General features: G+C 38.4%; 1 protein-coding gene across 2 annotated transcripts; it reads right to left on the bottom strand.

Moving 5' to 3' along the window:
* Nucleotides 1-989: 989 nt before the first annotated feature.
* On the bottom strand, nt 990-14099 carry LOC115748403. Of its 2 annotated transcripts, XM_048281093.1 has the most exons (22): nt 13690-14099; nt 13474-13558; nt 12981-13020; nt 12634-12882; nt 11637-11736; nt 11489-11563; nt 10435-10533; nt 9871-9987; nt 9657-9772; nt 9355-9454; nt 8386-8744; nt 7784-8114; nt 6857-7068; nt 6076-6294; nt 5550-5736; nt 4753-5003; nt 3815-3907; nt 3618-3719; nt 2701-3058; nt 2254-2391; nt 1928-2174; nt 990-1855 (listed from the first exon to the last, which is right to left on the bottom strand). In XM_048281093.1, the coding sequence occupies exons 1-22, from the start codon at nt 13819-13821 to the stop codon at nt 1458-1460; spliced, it is 4008 nt and encodes a 1335-aa protein (XP_048137050.1). In that variant the 5' UTR covers nt 13822-14099; the 3' UTR covers nt 990-1457. The 2 variants fall into 2 exon arrangements, with proteins under 2 accessions (XP_048137050.1, XP_048137049.1); XM_048281092.1 differs by having other exon boundaries at nt 990-2174.
* Nucleotides 14100-19806: the final 5707 nt, after the last annotated feature.

The following is a 19806-nucleotide window of genomic DNA, read 5'->3' as shown; positions in this document are numbered from 1 at the left end:
TTGCCATGGTCCTACTAGTAAATGAGTTCCTCTTTTATGGTCGTGATACTGTGCTTCTGAATTTTGTCTAGCATACCAGGAACATTTTGATTCACCGGATGTCTTTTTTGTAAACATTTATTACATTCCTTGCAAGCAACTTAATTATTCATAGGAAAATGGCGTAGTTCCATAAAAGAGTATCTTTCAGATCTGCAACTGAACCATATGTACCTCCTGTCACAAAAAGTAGATACAAAGTGAATAATGTTAGTGGAGTGCCGAGGGAAAAGTGTATTGAAAGTTTTAAAATTTAGCACGAAATTGTATTTGAATTCTAAAAGTTTCAAAAAGTATAATCAATCCTAAAATGTCATAAAAGTGCATTCAAGTTCTAAAAATTTCAAAAAGTTTAATCAAATCCTAAAATTTATTATATTAGTTCAATCAAGTCCTTTCATTGGTTGTACTCTTTGAAAATTTTAAAACTTGACTTCACTTTCATGACTAGTTTTAGGACTTTGTTTGTGTAATAATTTTAGGACTTCATTGTACTTTTTGAAAGTTTTAGGACTTCATTGCACTTTTTGAAAGTTTTACGACTCGAATGCACTTTCATGACAAGTTTTACGACTTGATTGAACTTTTTGAAAGTTTTAAGACTCATTTGTACTTACATGACAAGTTTTAGAACTTTTAATGCACTAATCCTGATTTTGCAATGAAGCTAGATGGAAAACTTACCCATTCAATTATAAACTTACCACATGAATAAATGCTTATTTAGTCAAAAAAATTTTAATTGTATCAATTTAATCCCAAAATTAAGGAAAATTTTAATGTAATCCTTTTGGCCATTTGGCCATTTGAACACGACATAATATTTTTACAAGGTGGTGTTCCTATTAAAATCAGAACCACGCGGGAAATATAGCCCTGAGAGTCCAACATGGGAAATAAGAACTAATTTGATTGCACTATGGACCTTAGCAATCGACTTGGACTAGTTAGAGATTGAAGAGACTCACCAGAGAGGAGCAAAAAAAAAAGAACACAAATTATCACAAGAACAGCAATCTTATCAAAAAACCAATGCAAATTCGCAGGAGGACCGTCCAGTGAATACGTATCATACAAGAAAAAAAATTGCATATCATACAAAATGGGCAGTCCTCCGGTGGATTTACAAGAGCCGGCGGCAATATGCGGCGTGCTCTCGTGTAGGGTGAATCCGTGTTCCCTCAGACAGGGGAAAAAAAAACCCGCACAATCTAAGCGAAGATCAACTCAGTAAACCATCTAAATCTGCACGCATCCAGTAATTTGAGCCTCTCAACATAGTAACACTGATCAGAAGTTCAGCTTCCTGTTTCAGAGGGCAATGGACACACTAGCGGATGTTTCCTCACGAGCAATGGCGAGCTCTCCAGGAAAAAGATCTATACTGCTATCTTTAGGAATCTATCGCTGATTGCTGCTTAAATAAAAAAGTCTGGTAACGGTGTAGACGTCGAAACCCCAGACGCAACTGATTTCTGAGTATCTGGTGCCTTGGGGGTCACTTCCTTCTTTTCCTCCAACACTGCCGGCTGTTCTTGCTGTTCTTGTTCCTCCGCCTTCTGAGCATCTGACACAGGATCCGATGCCTCGGCCATCTTTTGTTCTGTTGCATCAGCATCAGAAGTTGTTGAGACGTGCTCGCCTTCTCTCCGAGCAATTGGGCCCGGGTCGCTGGCCGACGAAGATAGAGGAGGAGCTCCAGTATCCATGGCAGGTTCACTAGCTTCTACTTGTGGTGGAGCGCTTTCTGGTCTTGGGGGTGTCACTGTAGGAGGTGCTTCTAATAGCATTGGCTTGGCAGGATCCGGCTGTGGATTTGGCGCCGCAGGATCTGGCTGCGGATTTTGTGCAGGCTGCGGATTTTGCGCTGCAGGATCCGGCTGCGGATTTTGCGCAGCAGGAGGGGGTTTCTTCTTCATTGCCATTGTAGCCGAAAGAGAAGGCATTCCTGGGGGTAAAATTTCAATTGGGGGTTTCTTGCCAGCTTCTGCCAAACTGGTAAGCTTCGGTTCCTCCAAAGAAGCAAGAAAGGCAGCTGCAGCATCTGTTTTAGTGGATGGTGCATGCTCAACTTCCTTCTGTAACATTTTATTCCACGCCTCGACAAAGTTCTTTAGAGTGGGTCTTCCATGAGCCTAGAAGTACATGCATTAGGAAAGTCAGGTCAGCATAAAATGAGACAAGATGAGGGAAGTGAAGTTGTTTGACCCATACATGAGCATGAAGCACAGCCTCAGCAAGCATCCCAGTTTCCTGCCATGCCCTCTCCATGAGAGCATTGTCGCCCAAAACAGCTGCTGAAAAAGCTGCTTCACGTCCCGAGCCAACCGAGATCAAATTGTTAACCAGACCCTATAATCATTGTTAGAAAGTTAGAACCCACTTAGAGTTCGCCAAACAACTTTTGGCTGTTGATTACTTCTGTGCGCTTAATGATATATATTGGAATCCAAATTTAACAATAATGAAGATGACGAACTCTTCTAACATGCAACACATAGTAAATTTAGTAGTGCTCATCACAGCAGGTACTGGTGCTCAACATGGCATAAGAATAACTGAACAATAGATGCATCCTTCTAATGAATGTACAGACTGAGGAATTAGTATAAATGAATTTTATGACATAAGACATAAAGTCACAGGAAGATAGCTGCATACACTAAGCCGCGTCAGTTCTCCATGATTAGCAAGTCGCAAAGCCAGTCCCCTCAGCTCATGACCCTGTAAAGCTCCCTTTACTGAACCGGCAGCAGCTAACCTTTTAAGAGCTTCCCGAGCAATGTCAGCTTGCCCAGTAGCATCCGCAGCATCAATAAGATCCAAAAATTCCTTAGCAAATTTAACCACTCCTTGCACAGCCTCTACAAGATTTTCTTTCTTAGTTGTCACCGTGAGGATATCTTTCAAATCAAACCCCACACTATCTTGGCCCAGCTCCCTACTGTTGCTCATTGTAAGAAGGCACTGGAGAGCTCTTTTCAAATCACTGCTTTGCATAGCCAAATCAAACTCCAACCTGGATAGTGAAGAAACACAAAAATGCTTAATACCTCACAATTCATCCTAAAACACAAACCAAAGGAGAACAACTTGTCATAGGCTCAGACTAATGGAAGGATTACTGGAATATCATCATCAGTAGGACCTCTGTCCATAACTACCGTATAGAATAATGAAGCCTTTAAGCAATGATGCGGCTGTAGATGTAAAATCATACCATTCTTTTGACTTTGGATAAATGAGTCTTGAGATTTGATAATCAGTCAAACAATATAGTTCAATTTGGAAATTTTGTATTTTGTGGTAACTCAGTATTGTCCCCCAAATTGTTTATCCATGATTCAAGTTGATAGGGAAGTTTCTACTTATAGGAAAAAATATAATCAGATAATTCACTGAGGCCAGTAGTTAGTGACTCTAAGAACTCTTCAACTAAAAAGTCATTTCTGATGTTAGATCTAATCTACAGCAAAGCAAACTGTTTTATTCCTTTTTCCTGGGTAAATTCCATTCCAGGTTTCAAAAATACAAAGGAGCAACCTCGCTGTCCCTTGTAAGCTATAGTGCGGGTTTACCTCTTAGATATTCCAGGCAAATGAAGAGCTTCAGTAGCATAGCCCATTCCAAGCATAAACTGGGCCAAATCATCATGATGTTCTCTAGCAAGCCTACTTGCCCTGCAGTTCCATCAGCAAAAAAGACAATGTTTACTTTGCCCAAGATTACAAATAGGGACAAGGGGCACCAATACATGCAGGAAAGGAGCAACTACCATTTTACCGCACTAACTGCATCTCCATAAGCAGCAAGACACCGGCAACGAATACCCGGGTGACTCAGAGATAAGGCATGTGCACACATGTACCTAGAAAGGACAATCGACAAAAAGATCATAGTGAGATCTATAAATACAAGCTGCAGTGATACACACAAACAGCCCAATGGTCTTAAATTCTAAGTTATGAGCCAATAACCAACAACAGAAAAGGAAAGAAATATATAACTGGCCAATATATAAATACTAGCTGCAGAGAAATTCACAGACAAACAGCTCAGTGGTCGTAAAATTCTATATAAGCGCACAACCAACAAAAGAAAAGGAAAGAAGTAAGAGGCCAATCTCCCCTTCCTACTTCCAGCTTAACCAACTTCAGAAATGGCTGGGTAATTAAAACTTTTATTATGGCCTTTTGGCTTTGGCTACCGTCTGTGACTTTGGTTTTCAGTTTCCAGAATCGATAAGTTTGAAATTGCCTGATGATAAGTTTTGCTAAAGCTAGCACTTCAAGAGATAAATATTGTATTTATGTTTCAACCCATATAAAAATGTCAGACAAATATTACATAGTTCATCCTACATTAAATACAATAAGCCAAATGTGGCAAACTCTCATATCTACGCTACAAGTTACAAAAGCTTGACATTAGTTGAAAGAATTACAACAGAACTTGTAGCAGTTCCTGATAGGAAATCAAATAATTGTACAGATGCTGACCACGTTAATTCAAAACGACATTTGGTTTATGCAAATTCCGATTGAGAGGATAGAAGTTCTTAAGAATGATTGCACAGAGCAAAAAGTCCTTTGATTCATTTTACTCTTAGCATGAAGACATACGTGAGCATCAATAACCTTTCAGGAGGTAACGAACGAAACATTTGAAAAACCACTAATCTCTCTCATTTTAGAAGCATTGGAGGCCTGTTACCTATCAATTAGCCAAAGAACACCATCCCTAACGCCAACCACTAACAAAGGTCCAACAGGTCGTTTTTGCTCCACTGGAAAACGAGTAACTGCTACTGAGACCCCACCACCCCCAACAGCAACCTCATTAACTTTTCTTTCTTCAAACTCCTTCAGCACTGCTATGTCATCACCATCAACTTTGGATTGCCTCGGCAAACTCACAAATGGAGGAATAGAAGGAGCGTGCTGGAAAGATGCTAGACGAACAACCTGAATAGAGAAAGATGAACTGTTACTACATGTCAAAGATAGGACGAGACAGTAAAAAAAATAGGGCTGATAAGGACTATGGTAGATTCTCCTAATTCAGAGTCCAGTGCTAAAACACGTAAAAAAGGACAGAGTTATTGAAGTGGCATTGAAAGATCGCTGCATAGGTCAGCAACTTCTATATGGCTTCAAAGCGTGCTTCAAAATTCCTCCAACTCATTAATACATATTGAAGCAGAAAGCTGTTTCATGTGTGCAATCAATACAAAAAGCAAAGCCTTCATATTTTCAATAGGCTGATCATAGCCCCAAAGAAACTTGACCATTAGCACAAGAAAGAAACCTTGCCGAGTAACATTTCAGGTTATTATATTCTTTGTGCTAGCTTATATCAGAATTGATAGGCATTATTATAAGCATAATTAGATCCAGTAATCCAGTAGCTTGGTCTCAGCTCAAGGGAGAGATTCTCCAGCCACTCAAAAGAAACTCAGCATTCACTAAGAACAATGAAATGACGTCATACAGAATGCTGAAATGCTTAACCTGCAGCATTGGGGGCCTTAGTTTGATTCTTTCTTGCGTAGCTGCCTGGGTACCTTCTACGGCAATAAGAGCTAACTCTCCATGCTCTGCAACTGCCTGTGCTTGTGCTTCTCTTAATTTCATTTCTTCTTTCATCTTTCTTGTTTCTATATCTATTGGTGCCACTCCAGCATCGACAAAGACACATCTAAGGTGGCACAAGCACAGTATTAGATAATCAAGGAATCGAACGAAATTAGAAGCTTAGCATATTATGCTACTAGCAAACCATAGGAGTACTTTGACCCCCCCCCAACCCCCCCCCCCACACACCACAACCAAAAAAAAAAAAAAAAAACAAAGGAGTACATGACAAAAAACAAAGATATAAAAATGAATTTCAAATGTTATTTGTTCAGAGAAGGGAACTATCAGAAAAGAGACATTTAGTTGAGTGTACTAACTTCTCAAGGACTACAACTGACCAACCAAAGGAGAAAGACGAAAAAAAATCAAGACAAATTATCAGACAACAACTACATCTTACTCGATGGTGGTAGGTGTAACCACAAACAGCTGTCTTCGATGCCAAACAGCACCAGTAGCATAAGGGATTGCAACATCTCCCAAATATCTATACTGCGGTCGCAAAGAAGATATGACTATATAATGATGATATGCAAACGCACAGTACTCAACAGTTTGGTCCCATGCAGTCCATTCTGGCTGAGGAAGGAGACCGCCAACAGGTTCAAAAGTCTCCCAGCTGCCATAAAAAAGGTCCAAATAAGCACTGACTATAAAAGAGGAAAGAACAATATACCAGAAGATGGAACCAATGTCACCAGTAAATAAAGATGGAAACCAATTTACACCAACGCATTGCGGGGAGGCAAAAAAAAAATCATTATTAACTACTGTAACTAGCACTGCAACTCCAGACGATAAGTTCAAGCAATTACATCCACCTGGACCGTGTGAGCCCTGTGCACGTGAGTCATCAGATCATACGAATTCCACTTGATCTGACGGTCCACATGCATTGGTCACATGGAGTCGTATGCATAGAACAATTTTTCCAGGACATATACCAGGAGAATGAGAGAGATAGAACCTAAAATACTGTGATGTCTTTCTTACTTTTCAGTTTATCCTAAATATATATCGTATACATCATGTTTCATAGTGTCTTGGATATGGTTCGTAATTATCGTAAATAGTAGTGATCAAGTGCTCTACACGCAGCAATATCCAAATACTGATGATCCAAAATACTGGCAATTATATATCATTTTGCTAATACTAGGTAAGAAAATTTTACTGCTGACCTATAGAGCTGAAAATTTGGCGGTGCTGCCTCAGTAGAAGATTTATGTGATAAATTATCGTCCAAAGCAGCAAAGGAAGAAAGGCCACTATTGCCATATCCTGATAAGGGCATGGACTGAATTGTTGATATAGCAGTTGCAGCAACAGGGCTGATCCTTCGCGACATCCGATAAGCTACACCAAGAAGTGCTCCACCATGCAAGCCAATAACCTACAAGGGATGATTTTCAGTTGAAATTACCATGCATAAGAAATGGAAAAAACCATAGATACAACAACGAATTTGCTAGGACAAGTGTAAACCACATAACAAGGCAAGTTCTTTTCTATAACACCAACAACGAAGCTACATAACGCTCTTAATACATGAAAAAGAAAATAAGCTTATGCAATTATCAGTTAACGGTCTTTTTAAACAGAGTCATTACTTATTAACTAAATGTATATTACTTCACACACCAGGCTCTTGCATAAGAAATATACACCAATAATTAGACCACTGGGTCCATGATGAATAATAATGCTGATGGTCAGAAGAACTGTACATTGTCCGACCAACATGTGGCAATGGTAAAATGTGGGCAGTATCCCTAGAGTGAGACTTTTTTACTTGAATCCTTCCTAGTACTTCCTCACTTCGTGAACTTTCAACGAGTCTTCTAGTGATGAATAATTCACAACTTAATCTTGTAACTGTTGGTGATTAGGACTGCCTTAAATACGACACGACATACCTCTTTCCTGTGATACTCCAATTATGTCATGAGAAGTACATATACTAAAACACCCAGTTTAAAGCCAAACCAAAAGGTCATTAACCACTATTAATGCATAATCCCTGTTCAGTTGAGGCAAAAACTTGCAAAGAGAAAAAAGACAAATGGCAAGCATGAGAAAGCTTTCTAGATAGCCAAACAACTAAATACCGGTTCGCTGCGACTGCCTACGGATTTCATCAATATATTTGATGTTCCATCATCCAGCAGGATACGAACTTGAACACTGGCCGCAGAAGCAGCAGATGCAGCGGCTGCTGCAGCTTGTGCTGCTGCTGCAGCTGCCTCTTTTGCTTTCCTTGAGGAACCACCTTTAGGAACTATGGGAATTCTCAGGGCAGGTGCAGATTCTAATATGGCAAATCTATCACGACAAGCATCCCATGCCAGAAGTCTTGCAGTACCGGAATCAACGATAGACCAGTCACCAACTTTATAAATAGAAAAATACGGAATATCTGGCCACACAATTGCAAGATACCTGCACAAGTAGGAAGCAAGCAGCTACAGTCAGTCAAGTACAAAGAAGAAACCAACACATGCAAGAATATCAAGTAATCTGCAGTTGACAGTCCATAGTAATGACAATTAACAATATACAGGCATGAATCTGTTTGTAATTAGAGTTGCCACCGTACACACTGAACAATGTACTCATTCCCTTTGTGTTCAATTGCCAGAAAAAATAACTATATAGGTTGCATGTCCTATGCATCCATAACCTAGGAAAATTAAAATTCGACATAACTTACTTCCCAGAATTGCTGACGGAAAGAATTGAATATGAATCATTTTGAACTGGAGTACTAATGTGCTTCTTAATCTGCTTGACATGTAACAACTCTGATGATTCTCCCTTCAACCTTCCTGCTTCAGATAAAGAGGCATTGTTCCCAAGCGATGGATTTCCAGTGGGTGACAACTGGAAGTTTAGAAGCTTCAGTTCCCTCTCAACCACGTAGACTGCTGAATGCTCCCTGCTCTCCGAAGGCGTTGGTAGTGGGGCTACAGGTGGAAGGGACCTGGCATCAAACTCACACATAATCACACCAACATTGGTTCCAGTAGCAACAAGGTGGGGCTGTAATGGATGTGCAACCATGCAATATACCTGCAATAGCAACTTCTAAGGATCAGGGCTATAAAATCCAAAAGAAAATATCATCGCCAAAAACTATGTGAAGCCCTAAAAAGAATTCCTTTTCAGAAGTACCAATATAGGCCGATTTGGTAATTGGAGATAAATAATTCATCACTTTCTCCACTATTCCTCCCCCTCTAAACAACAATCCTTAATCAGTCATAAATACATAAACCACTTTAAAGCCCTCATATATTTTTCATTCTAAGAACTTAAAAACAATTTGCACATTATGAGAAAAAAAACAATAAAGAATATTTCAACATTTTCTATAGAACTCTCCTTCCAACTTCAGGAGAAAAGGTGACGGAACATCACAATGAGCGAAGCTTCCCATAACTACAGAGTATGAGTCTGGACCAATGTTCTTAATTTTCACATGGAAAATCATTACTCATCAAACATTTTATTTATGCATCAGGCAAGTTAAATTGATGTCTATGACAGATATTTAAATTGAGTGCATCTACTCCAAGAAACTATTGCGTAAGGGATGAGACATTTCCTCTTATGGGATTATGCTTAAGCCCATGGATGAAATAAGTAGGTAGAGGGAAAGGATCGACTATTCAGAACATACTCTAAGTTTCTTGTTTGGCGCAAGTATTTGTGGTGGAACAAGTGAGGAAAGCTCACACAACGGCCTCGTAAGAGCTGAATACGTGGGGTGCTCAATGGCCCTGCAAAAAGACAATAATGAAATTGCTCAACCAAGTAGTAGAATAAAGCTGTTCATCTAATTATTTTCATTTACCAAGAGACTCATACGCATAGAACAAACTCAGTTCTAGACATATCTTGATACTTATTCTTCAAAAGAAAAGCTCACAACACCATCTAGCGGAAAACCAACAAAACCCACTAAGGAAAAGAGATGCATACCATATGTGGGAGTCTTTTACACAAGTTAATATATCAAGGTTTGGAGCCCGAGGATGGCACCAAGATGCAACACTGTGGCAAGCAAGTTTAGACACGGGTTTAATTCTTCGCAACTCCTAAAAAAGGGATGAGCTACAGGTCATCAATGTTATAAAGCATCAAACAAAGAAAATTTTTCCATCATTACCCTAAATCAGGAGATCAAATTACACACCTTGAATGACATTGTATCCCATATAGCTAGCGTTTTGTCTGCACCAATTGTTATAAGCTGCGGAGTACCTCCACTCACTCTAGAAAGTTCAACAGCCACAACCCCGCCATCATGTGCCTGAAAATGGATTCAATTAGTCTCTGATTCAACCGACCAATACCGGCATCACAAAATTTAAATGGGCTTTCAATGAGGACTAAACTTCCATTAGCATCACCATGAGGAAAAAAGATGTGGAAAGCAAAGCTGACAATAGACAATACATACATTCCAAAGCGAATATATGATCAAACACTACCAGTTTCAATTTTTTTTTTTTTTTTGCGACAAAATTGTCAAGATAATAATATTCATGTGGCAGTTTCATGAAGTAAAGTTAATAAATGGATTCACACTAAACATTATTTGTTCTCTCTATAGTGTTGACAGTGTTGCATGGTCTTCACTTTACCAGCAAAGTTTAGTTAATTAAATTAATACATCAAAACGGGTATTGGCTCATTTATAAGAAGAGGAACTGAAAGATCATCATAAGAATAAGGAGAGCATAGGGGAAAATAGTACTTTTAAGCTCAGTTTGGGTACTAGTTCTCGAGAATCTTGACCATGGTCTGCACTCCATAGGACAAGCAAACCATCACTAGCACCAGACACCAGAAGTGCCTACAAAAAATACATGAAGCAACCATTAGAAAGCATACAAGTTGGACGACAACAAACCCATGTACGAGAGCTACTGCAGATGAACTTGTCTGACTGCACCAGCAATAAAAGGCAAGATAAACAAACATGACAACTAGAACCAGTTGCACTAAAACAAATACAAGAAACTAATACTCCAGAGCACAAGTTGAAATTGATCAAGCAAGGTTCATTAGGTAAACTGCTGGAAGTCTGTGTACATTTTATGACAGCATATATCATGGAGAACCAATAACCTAAGAGTAAGACGAGATTTGCAAATAGTTTAAAAACTCAATGCATTAAGATGACTATAGAATAGCAAGTATAAAAAAAGGACACATATTTACTACAATGATAAATGTATGTTTTGCAACAGACCCCTGTCCAACAAAATTGCACATCAGTTGCTTTGATAATGAAGAAAAAACTTGAATTTGTATCACTGTCACCATTGGTAACTGCTTACAAAAAAAGAAACAACAACCGCTGCTAGTGTTGGTGTTGCATAAGTTGAAATCCAACAAAGAATTGACCACGTCAGAAGCTGTTACTTTTCTCCTACAACAGCCTGCCTCAACAACTCATACCACCTTCACTTAATACGCAAAAGTTCATATAGTGCCAACCTTTCCCATAAGTCCTACTTTTAGTTCCATCATCAGTCTTATCACCTTCTCACATTATTGTCAAAACACATTGTGCCACAACCTAGTTTTTAGACTTGCTGGTTCACTATGCTGTTCCAGCAAAGGTAACAGTCACAAGGACAGCATTTTAGGCCAGATACCCTAACATTTTAAGTCAATACTCACACCTTACAATATCTATATGTTTAGACGCAGAAACTCGTTCCTCAATTTGTGCATAACATAAGCATTCACAACCAAGTAACGATACAATGAAAGCTAAATAAAACTAAGTTATGAAGCTATACCTCACCAGAAGAAGCCATGAAGGTCATTAGACAAGAAATCGATCCTTTATGACCGCCAGTGTATCTCCTTACAAGCTGCAGATAATTACTGTCCTCAAAATGCATGTACAAGACTAACATCAGACCACAAAATTGACAGATGCCAAACCTTCCATGTTATCATTGAAAGTACTCTAATGACACCATCTGATCCACCAAAAGCAACAAGTGGACCATCTCCAGCTGCAGATCGGGCCAGAAACTCCATACTGCGTCAAGAAAATAAAGCAACAGAGATATCAGCATTAAAAAGATGAAGAACAGCCAACAGGCAGTAATCCATTAGTAAGAAAAGAAAGAAAAACAGTATAAGAGATGGTTGATTAACTTGTGTTGTAAATGCCGATTCCAATGACCTATACAAACAGTAATTCTTGCCCTCGGAGTATTAGAAGATATGAAACTGATTGGAGCCTAAAAACGAATAATAAGGAGGACATGAAATATATCACTGTAAACAAATGACAATTGACATCGATACGAAGATGCTAAGACTTCCGTTAGGAAATTTGACAAAACAAGTTGCCCTGACTAACAGCTCAACACCTACTATTATCTTCTGGAAACCTGATCGTCTCCAAATTAAGCAAACCCAAGCCTGGAAGGCCTCTAGTTTCTGGCCCACAGTACAAAATATCCACCTGCACAACCAACAAGTTGAGCCAAGGACCTTATAAAAGAGAGAGTTCCTTGCTATAGACCCCTTTGTAGTTACAATTCTTCAACAATAATCCATGATCATATTGAGTTTAAGAATAGAATTTACTAATCTATGTTCCGAATTTAACAACGGTTCTCATCCTACCATAGTGACCTTACTCCTCAAGCTTGACAACTAGTAAATACTATAGGGAACCAGAATTAATTAACTAAAAGTTTACTATACTTACTCAGTCCGAAAAGTAAAAAAACTTACAGAAAAGAAAGAGAGGCACATCCAGTAGTGTACATTTAAATGGACAAATTCAAGGCTCTAAAAAAAAATTGTTTTCTCCAATACCAATGAACAAAAAGTTAAAAGTGGCTCTGAAACTATACTATTGTCACTTTAACCAAAGAACTGTCATTAGATTGAAATTAGGCAATGTCAATGAGTAAGGACTTGCCAGAGTAGCGATCTGTTGTCAAGTTCTTGCTTGGGTACATCTCGGCCTCGCATTGTCACCAAGTCCAGAAAAATAGCTTTGTTTTCACAACAAATGACAAGAAAATGACGCCCTTTCGTTGATGGCGCTGGAGAAGTAAATGCTGAAGTGACATTGCTGACAGCTGATGGAGCTTCTGCTGCTGCAGATCGGTTACGCCATAGCTGCCAATAGCGTACATCATCATCATAAAAGTTCACCTGCTTAACACTTGAGTAACGACATGCAAAATAGGTCAGTTTCTCAACTTAATGGGTCAGAAATCAGCAAAAAAAGGAAACAGACATTCATATAGAAAGAGCACTTACCTTCCTCCCCGAATGGCCTCAGTTGGTTTACCCTTGGACTCTACAAGAACCCAAAAAAAGGAAACCATTAATGCAGAAGTTCATTTCCCGAAGACCACCTACTGACTGGTCTGCAGAAAAAAGGCGCTGTGAAAGTGTCTGGATAAAGAAAAAAATTGCGCTTGTATGCTTTAAGTTAAGTTCTTCTCATTAGTATAATAGCTTTGGGCCAGCAATGTAGATCTTTTTTGTTATCGGAATCAATGTTTCAAAGCTTCAAAGTTTCAATACATGTTGCTAGAAAAGATAATTGTCACAGACTTAATCAATTCATCAAAATCAATTGCAGATTCATTTGATCTGACAATTCCTGCTACCACTAAGCTGCGACGAATTTCCAAATATCATCAAAATCAATGCCTGTATAACGAATGCCATCTGCCGCAACTAAAGGGGCTTTCGTCAACACTCACTTATATCTCTTTTTATCAGAATCTAATTAAACTCTATGCACCTGATTCTCCTTCGGCAAGCTTCTCCAATTTAGCACCAACCAAACGCCTCTCATCGACACCGCCCGCTTTCAGCTCATAAATCACCTAAAACCAGAAGAACCCACGATCATCATCACAACACACAACATCAAAATCATCGAGTAGAATGCTCCAACAAGCCAGTCCACACACACACATGCACGCACAGTAAAACACGAAAATGCGCAGCTCGCTACCTGACGATGCTCCCAATTCCAAACGGAGACGAAGTCCGACGCATCCGCAGTGACGAGCCATGGATGCGTCGGATGCAACTGAATCTTCACTATCTTGTCGCCGCTCGGCCGAAACGATCTCAGCCGCAGCATTTCGGATCGAAAGAAGAAGTAAAAACGAGCTACAGTACGCTAACCAAGACTGGATTCCGAATCCGGACGCCTAAGGGGAATCGATCTAGCAGCGAGACTCAAAACGAATTGAAGCAAAACGAGAGGTCCAGATGCCAAATTGAGAGAGGTTTGCCGCCAGATCTGGCGTCGATAGCGGTTGCTTGTTCTTCAAATCGGTAATGTTGTTTATGCTCGCGATTGCGAAGCGACCAGCCTTCGGCATCGGTCACTGCGAATCCAAAAGTCGTCTTCCTTCGCTGCAGCGTTTTCGCAACTGCACCAGAGCTTTGAAAATGAGCCCATTGATTAATGGGCCATGGGCCTACAGTTCTTAGTTTGCTTTTGTCATGGGCTGGGCCCAACTGATTTTTCTTTTTGGGCCCATATCTTCTTCATCTTTTAACAGTTAAAGGAAAAAAAAAAGTAACAGGGAGACTCGCAAGCAAGAAGAAGAAGAAACTCCTTGGGATCACATCCACGGCCCTCTAGATCGGACCTCGTGGCCTCCACTCCCGAGTTTCCCCTACCAGCCGACGGCTGTGTCCTCCGGCGAAGTCAAAAAACCATGACCGTTGCCGGCAGTCCTCCCACAGATTAAGAAACTCGTCCGGATCAAACCTGGGATCCTCAAGATCGGAGCACGCGGGGTCGACGCCACTCCCGAACTTAAATGTTTGTAAAAAAAAAAGCCATCCCCATCTGGTGAAGCTAAGCTAACTTGAATGTCCTTAAATAAAGTATTCAAATATAGGGATGAATTATATTATAATATGTTCAAATTACTCGAAAACTCTGCTCTTTTTTTTTTATAACCATAACCTTTTAAATACAGTAAAAAAAAATGAAAAGTTCAACTCCTTTTCATAAACTTGATACCGAGATTTTTCGGCACACAACTTATCTGATTCGTGAGGAAAAGTGCGACAAGGAAAGTAATTCCATTATGTTACTTAGGGGTGTCAACGGGCCGAGTCTCCGACCGGCCCAAGCCGGCCAGAAACTAAACAAGACCAAGCCCGACCCGGCCCGAATCCTCTTCTGGCCGGGTCGGGTCGGGTCGGTTTCTTTTTTTTTTTTTTTCTTTTTTTTTAAATCAAAATCACTTGACATGTCCGTCGAATGAAAGATTATAAAAAATAAAAATAAAAATAAGATAAATTAAAAAGAAAACGTGGGTGAAAAAAAAAATCGGAACAGGGGCTGCTCGACCCGACTCGATCCTAATAGTACCAAATCGGCCCGAAAGGCTCGAAAATTATGGTGAATTTTCTGGCCGGGTTGGACCGGCATGGGCTTTTTTTACACTCCTAATGTTACCACATACACACACACACAAACGCAAGTAACATGGTAAATTCTCTTTCACGAAATAGAGAAAAGATATAAGTTTGTTATGTCGCTGAAAAATTAAACGAATACAAGTAAAAAAAATGAAAAGTTCAACTCCCTTTCATGAACTTGATACCGAGATTTTTTGGTGTGCAACTTATCCGATTCGTGAGGAAAAGTGTGACAAAGAAAGTAATTCCATTATGTTACCACATACACACACACAAAGGCGAGTAACATGCTAAATTCTCTTTCACGAAATAGAGAAAAGACATGAGTTTTTTTATGTCGCTAAAAAATTAGACGAATACAAAATATTTTCATTGTCAAAACAATGGTTAAATCATAATCTCTTTGTTGTTAATGGAAACATATATGTTGACTAATTTTTCTAAACAACACAAAAAATCAAATTTATGAGAATAGTTTTTTCATCAATAAGGCCAGCCACACCTCTATCCTCTTCACTTTATCCACTTATAAAATAAAAGAAATTGCATTCCACAAGATTGATAATACGGGATGGAGTTAAAAGGCTAGTAACATATCAATGTGTAACTTTTTTTTCTAGCCTTGTGATGTGCGCAAGTAAACATCAACTCGAGGGTGTGTTTGTTTCGTGGAAAACTTCTTGACGAAGCAAAATATTTTTTTGTTAAAATCATTTTCAAAGAAAATGACTGGTTTTAAGTTATCTTGGTTGTATACTTGAAAGTGAGACAGATTTTTATTTTTTGATGTTCAAATCATACTTTCAAAAATTATTATTTTCTCTATAATTATTTTTAATTTTAGATACTAAGATCGTTTCAGAATTCATATTTAAGATAGGGAAAACGACACAGATAATCCATGAACTTTGGCCCAATATGCAATATGATACATGTACTTTTAATCCAATCAATATGGTCCATAAACTTTAATTTGACGTGCAATATGATCCTTGAAATTTCAATTTATTCAATGTTGTTTTTGAACTTTTGGAACATGTTCAATTTAGTCCATGAACTATAAGAAAATGTTCAAAGTCATCCTTAAACTTGAATCAATGGAAGGACTATATTGAACATCTTCCTATAATTCAGAGACTAAGATGAACATGTTCCAAAAGTTCAGGGACTATATTGATCAAATTAAAAGTTCATAAACCATATTGCATATTGAGTTAAAGTTCGGGGACCGTATTGATCAAATTAAAAGTTGAGAAATCGTATTGTACGTAGGATCAAAATTCATGGACCATTTGCGCCATTATCCCTTTAAGACATTACTAATATGTGAAGTATGGATATAGTTTATTTTGTAATCAAAATAAAGCAAATCACAGATCAACGATTTTGGTTTGGGTATTTATTTCATGAAAAACAAAAAATTAAAAAACATTTTCTCAAAATCGATGTTGTATCGCTGAAAAATAGATCAATGCAAAATATTTCCGATATCAATGAAATTGCTCAATGATAGATTTATTGCTGTTAATGGATGTTGACTAATTTTTCTAAACAATACAAAAGATTAAATTTATTGAAATATTTTATAAATTATTTTCTTTTTGAATTATACGAGCACTCTTCAAGTTTATAAACTGAAAAGAATAAAAATATATGATAAAATATCTTATATTACGTTGCTCCACCTCATCGCAAAATTTATTGATTCATGGTTGCGTAATACCTCTGAATCTTTCACTGAATCTATATAAATGCATTGGTCATCTCATATGGTACGACAGGCGACCGACATTAACATCGTCTTTTTTTAGTTCTTTTTTGAATCGTGGGCCGATGAGATTGCCGGTCGACCTTGCGTAGATTTAGGAGAAAGCCGCAATCCTGCCGATTGGCCAACGAGGGCCGCGATGCGCTCGCTTGGTTTTTTTTTTTTTTGTGTTGAGCTCGCTTGGTGTTCAAGCAAGCACTTTTGCTGCTATTTCGGTTCGGGTGTTTGAACACTTTTGCTAGCTTTCTCGAGGGCTATTCCTCCCGCCACGAGGGGAGGGAGATGGACTGATGCCATGTCCATCGTTTGATGAGACCGCCGTTTGGGTGGGGCCCACAGCATGGAGGATGATCCGACTGGTATTCTGAATTTCCCTTTTTTTTTTTTTACTCCAAAAGATCGAGCAAGTCATTTTTAAGAAACTAAATTGAATGTACCGAAAATTAAGAATTAGATTTAATATTTTAGAGTATGTTTACTTAGTGAAAAAATAATCTGAAAAATATTTTTCTAAATATGACAACTTATGTCATTTAAAATTAATCGATAAAGAATACTTTAATCAACAATAAAGATTTATGTCTAAACATTCTCATGTATGTGAAATTATTTTTCATCTATTCATCTTTATAATCAGTACTATTGATCATCTTTAATCATCTATACTTCACTAATTAAAAAGTTGGAAGATTGATTTAAGATGGTGGAGGTAGTTTCCATTCTTAGGTGAATATCTCTCACAGGTAGAAACGCCGGGCACATGAAGCTAACAGTAAAAAAAAAAAAAAAGCAAAATAAATGTTCATATTGAGAGAGAGAGAGAGAGAGAGAGAGAGAGAGAGAGGAATCATAATGTTTATTGAATTATCCGATCTAAACTCGAGCATTGACAACCCAATTATCCCTAATTTGTATTAAGAAAATACTTCCATGACAGTTTGATAGTACCGTCGGTTATTTCCGATCCACAACCATATGTTTTGCATAAATCATTCATTAACTGAAAAGTCATGGGGTCGGAAATAATGACAAGACTATTAAATTATCGTGATAGCGGCTCCCTTTGTGTTATGTTCATCGTCATCATCTTGCTTCCTTAGACATACAAAGCAGTTGACAAGTGAAAAAGAAACAAAACATAATCACAGCATAACATCCGAATCTTCAAGTGCAAAGTCGTTATGATTATAATATCCATTGCCTTCTCGATTGGAGCGTGGCCTCCACTCCCAAGTTTCCACCGCCAAGTCCTCCGGCGAATTCAAGAAACCATCGCGGTCAACGTCCATTGCGCAGTACTCCAACGGAGCTCGCCGGGATCAAAACCACAATCTTCAAGATCGGAGCATGTGGGACTGAACGCCTGTCCTAAAATTCCATCTCCGACCGCATTAGATTTGCAACCCTTGAGATCGAAGTGCGCGGGATGGACTCCACTGCCGAACTTCCACCGTCGGCAACCGAGTTCTTCCGCAAAGCCAAGAAACCGCCGTGATCACTGTCAGTCAAGAGAGTGAAAGTGCTGGGCATCGGCCTAAGCTCTCGAAAATTGAATCCCCCCCCCTCCCCCCCGCATCACCCTTGGCTTGCGAATCATCACCTTCTTCTTTTTGCGCGCATAATCACGGACAGCTCCGTACTTCAAGAGGAAAACATTTTCCCTAATCTTTGATCCCTCGACTCCTTTACATTCGTTTTCTTTCATTAATTTAAAAAATAATTCCGTTTTTAATTATTAATTTTTTTTTTCATTTTCCCCTTTGCTTTTTTTTCTTTTCCTTTTCTTTCTCTGCTGATCTCAAACTCAGGCTGAGGCCAAGGCTGGCCTCGCCTTAGGCCGACAAGGCACTTGTGGCCTGGGACCGGGCCGGGACTTGAATGACAAGAAAAAAAAAAGATAAATATAAATATATTAAAGAATTCGATTTAAAAAATAAAAAAAAGGAAAAGGAAAAACAAAAAAAATTATTGAAATGAGTGCATGGAGGAAAATTAAATTTGAATTTTTCGCATCAAACGATGCAAAATATTGTTTGGGCCTTTTTCATATTTCAGTCAAACATTGGAAAAATAGTCCTTTTCCTAGAAAACGATTTTTTGAAAAATATTTTTCAAAAATGCCATATTTTTTAAGAAACAAACGGAGCCTAAATAAATACCCAGTTAAATTGTTTGTTTAAGTGTGTAAGATATAACCCCATGCTTTTTCTCTTATGGTTCAGTGTGTTGTACTGTTGTGATAGGCATCATCTAATAAAACCATGTGTGGACAAAACCAACTTAGATTTCCAAATATCATGCAAAGGTGAGTTGATATTAACAATAGCAAAAAGAAATAATGATCACCTGATTGGAATCTAAAAGAAAAAAAAAGAGATATGTCACTTATATTACCTCTTTTTTACAATTCAGCAAAAATTCGAAAATATATGTAGTTTCCGCGCTCTATTTAAATAATGGTAGAATTATCTATAAGCGAATTTGGAGACCCCGCCATTGAATCCTATTTCCATATTCATGTCCCTCAATTCATATTTACAACCGTAAATTTGCCTCCGTTAACCGTCCGTTAAAAAATTGCCACTCGTTTCTTTAAAAATATTAACATCATGAAGCTGTTGCTTTTTCCAAACGAAGGCGAACGTGTTGATGCAATTACATGTTCTATTGATATTGATAATTTTGAAGTAATCGGAAGCGATTTTTGAACGCGTTGGCCGACCTTTAGGACCGGAGTGAAAATTTGCATTTTTGTTTAGACAAGAAAAAAAAAGTCTGGAATACAATTGAGATTAAGCCTAACGTTGGGGATTTGTTTTAGGAAATTAGGCCGATTCTTGTAGTCAGATAATCTTTTCGGCGGTCTATAACCTAACTCAATAAATGACTTTATGTCTACATGCTCATGGTCCGAAT

The sequence above is a fragment of the Rhodamnia argentea genome, chromosome 6 (assembly GCF_020921035.1).
Source record: "Rhodamnia argentea isolate NSW1041297 chromosome 6, ASM2092103v1, whole genome shotgun sequence".
NCBI classification, from domain to species: Eukaryota; Viridiplantae; Streptophyta; class Magnoliopsida; order Myrtales; family Myrtaceae; genus Rhodamnia; species Rhodamnia argentea.
This window is presented reverse-complemented; position numbering and strand designations above follow the sequence as displayed.

Coding starts and splice junctions, on each gene's coding strand:
- LOC115748403 (XM_048281092.1), bottom strand. CDS start 13,821: ATGCTGCGGCTGAGATCGTTTCGGCCGAGCGGCGACAAGATAGTGAAG. Junction 12,883..12,980: donor GAGGCCATTCGGGGAGGAAG/GTAAGTGCTCTT, acceptor TCGTTACTCAAG/TGTTAAGCAGGTGAACTTTT. Junction 3,908..4,752: donor GTTCTTTGGCTAATTGATAG/GTAACAGGCCTC, acceptor TGTCCTTTCTAG/GTACATGTGTGCACATGCCT.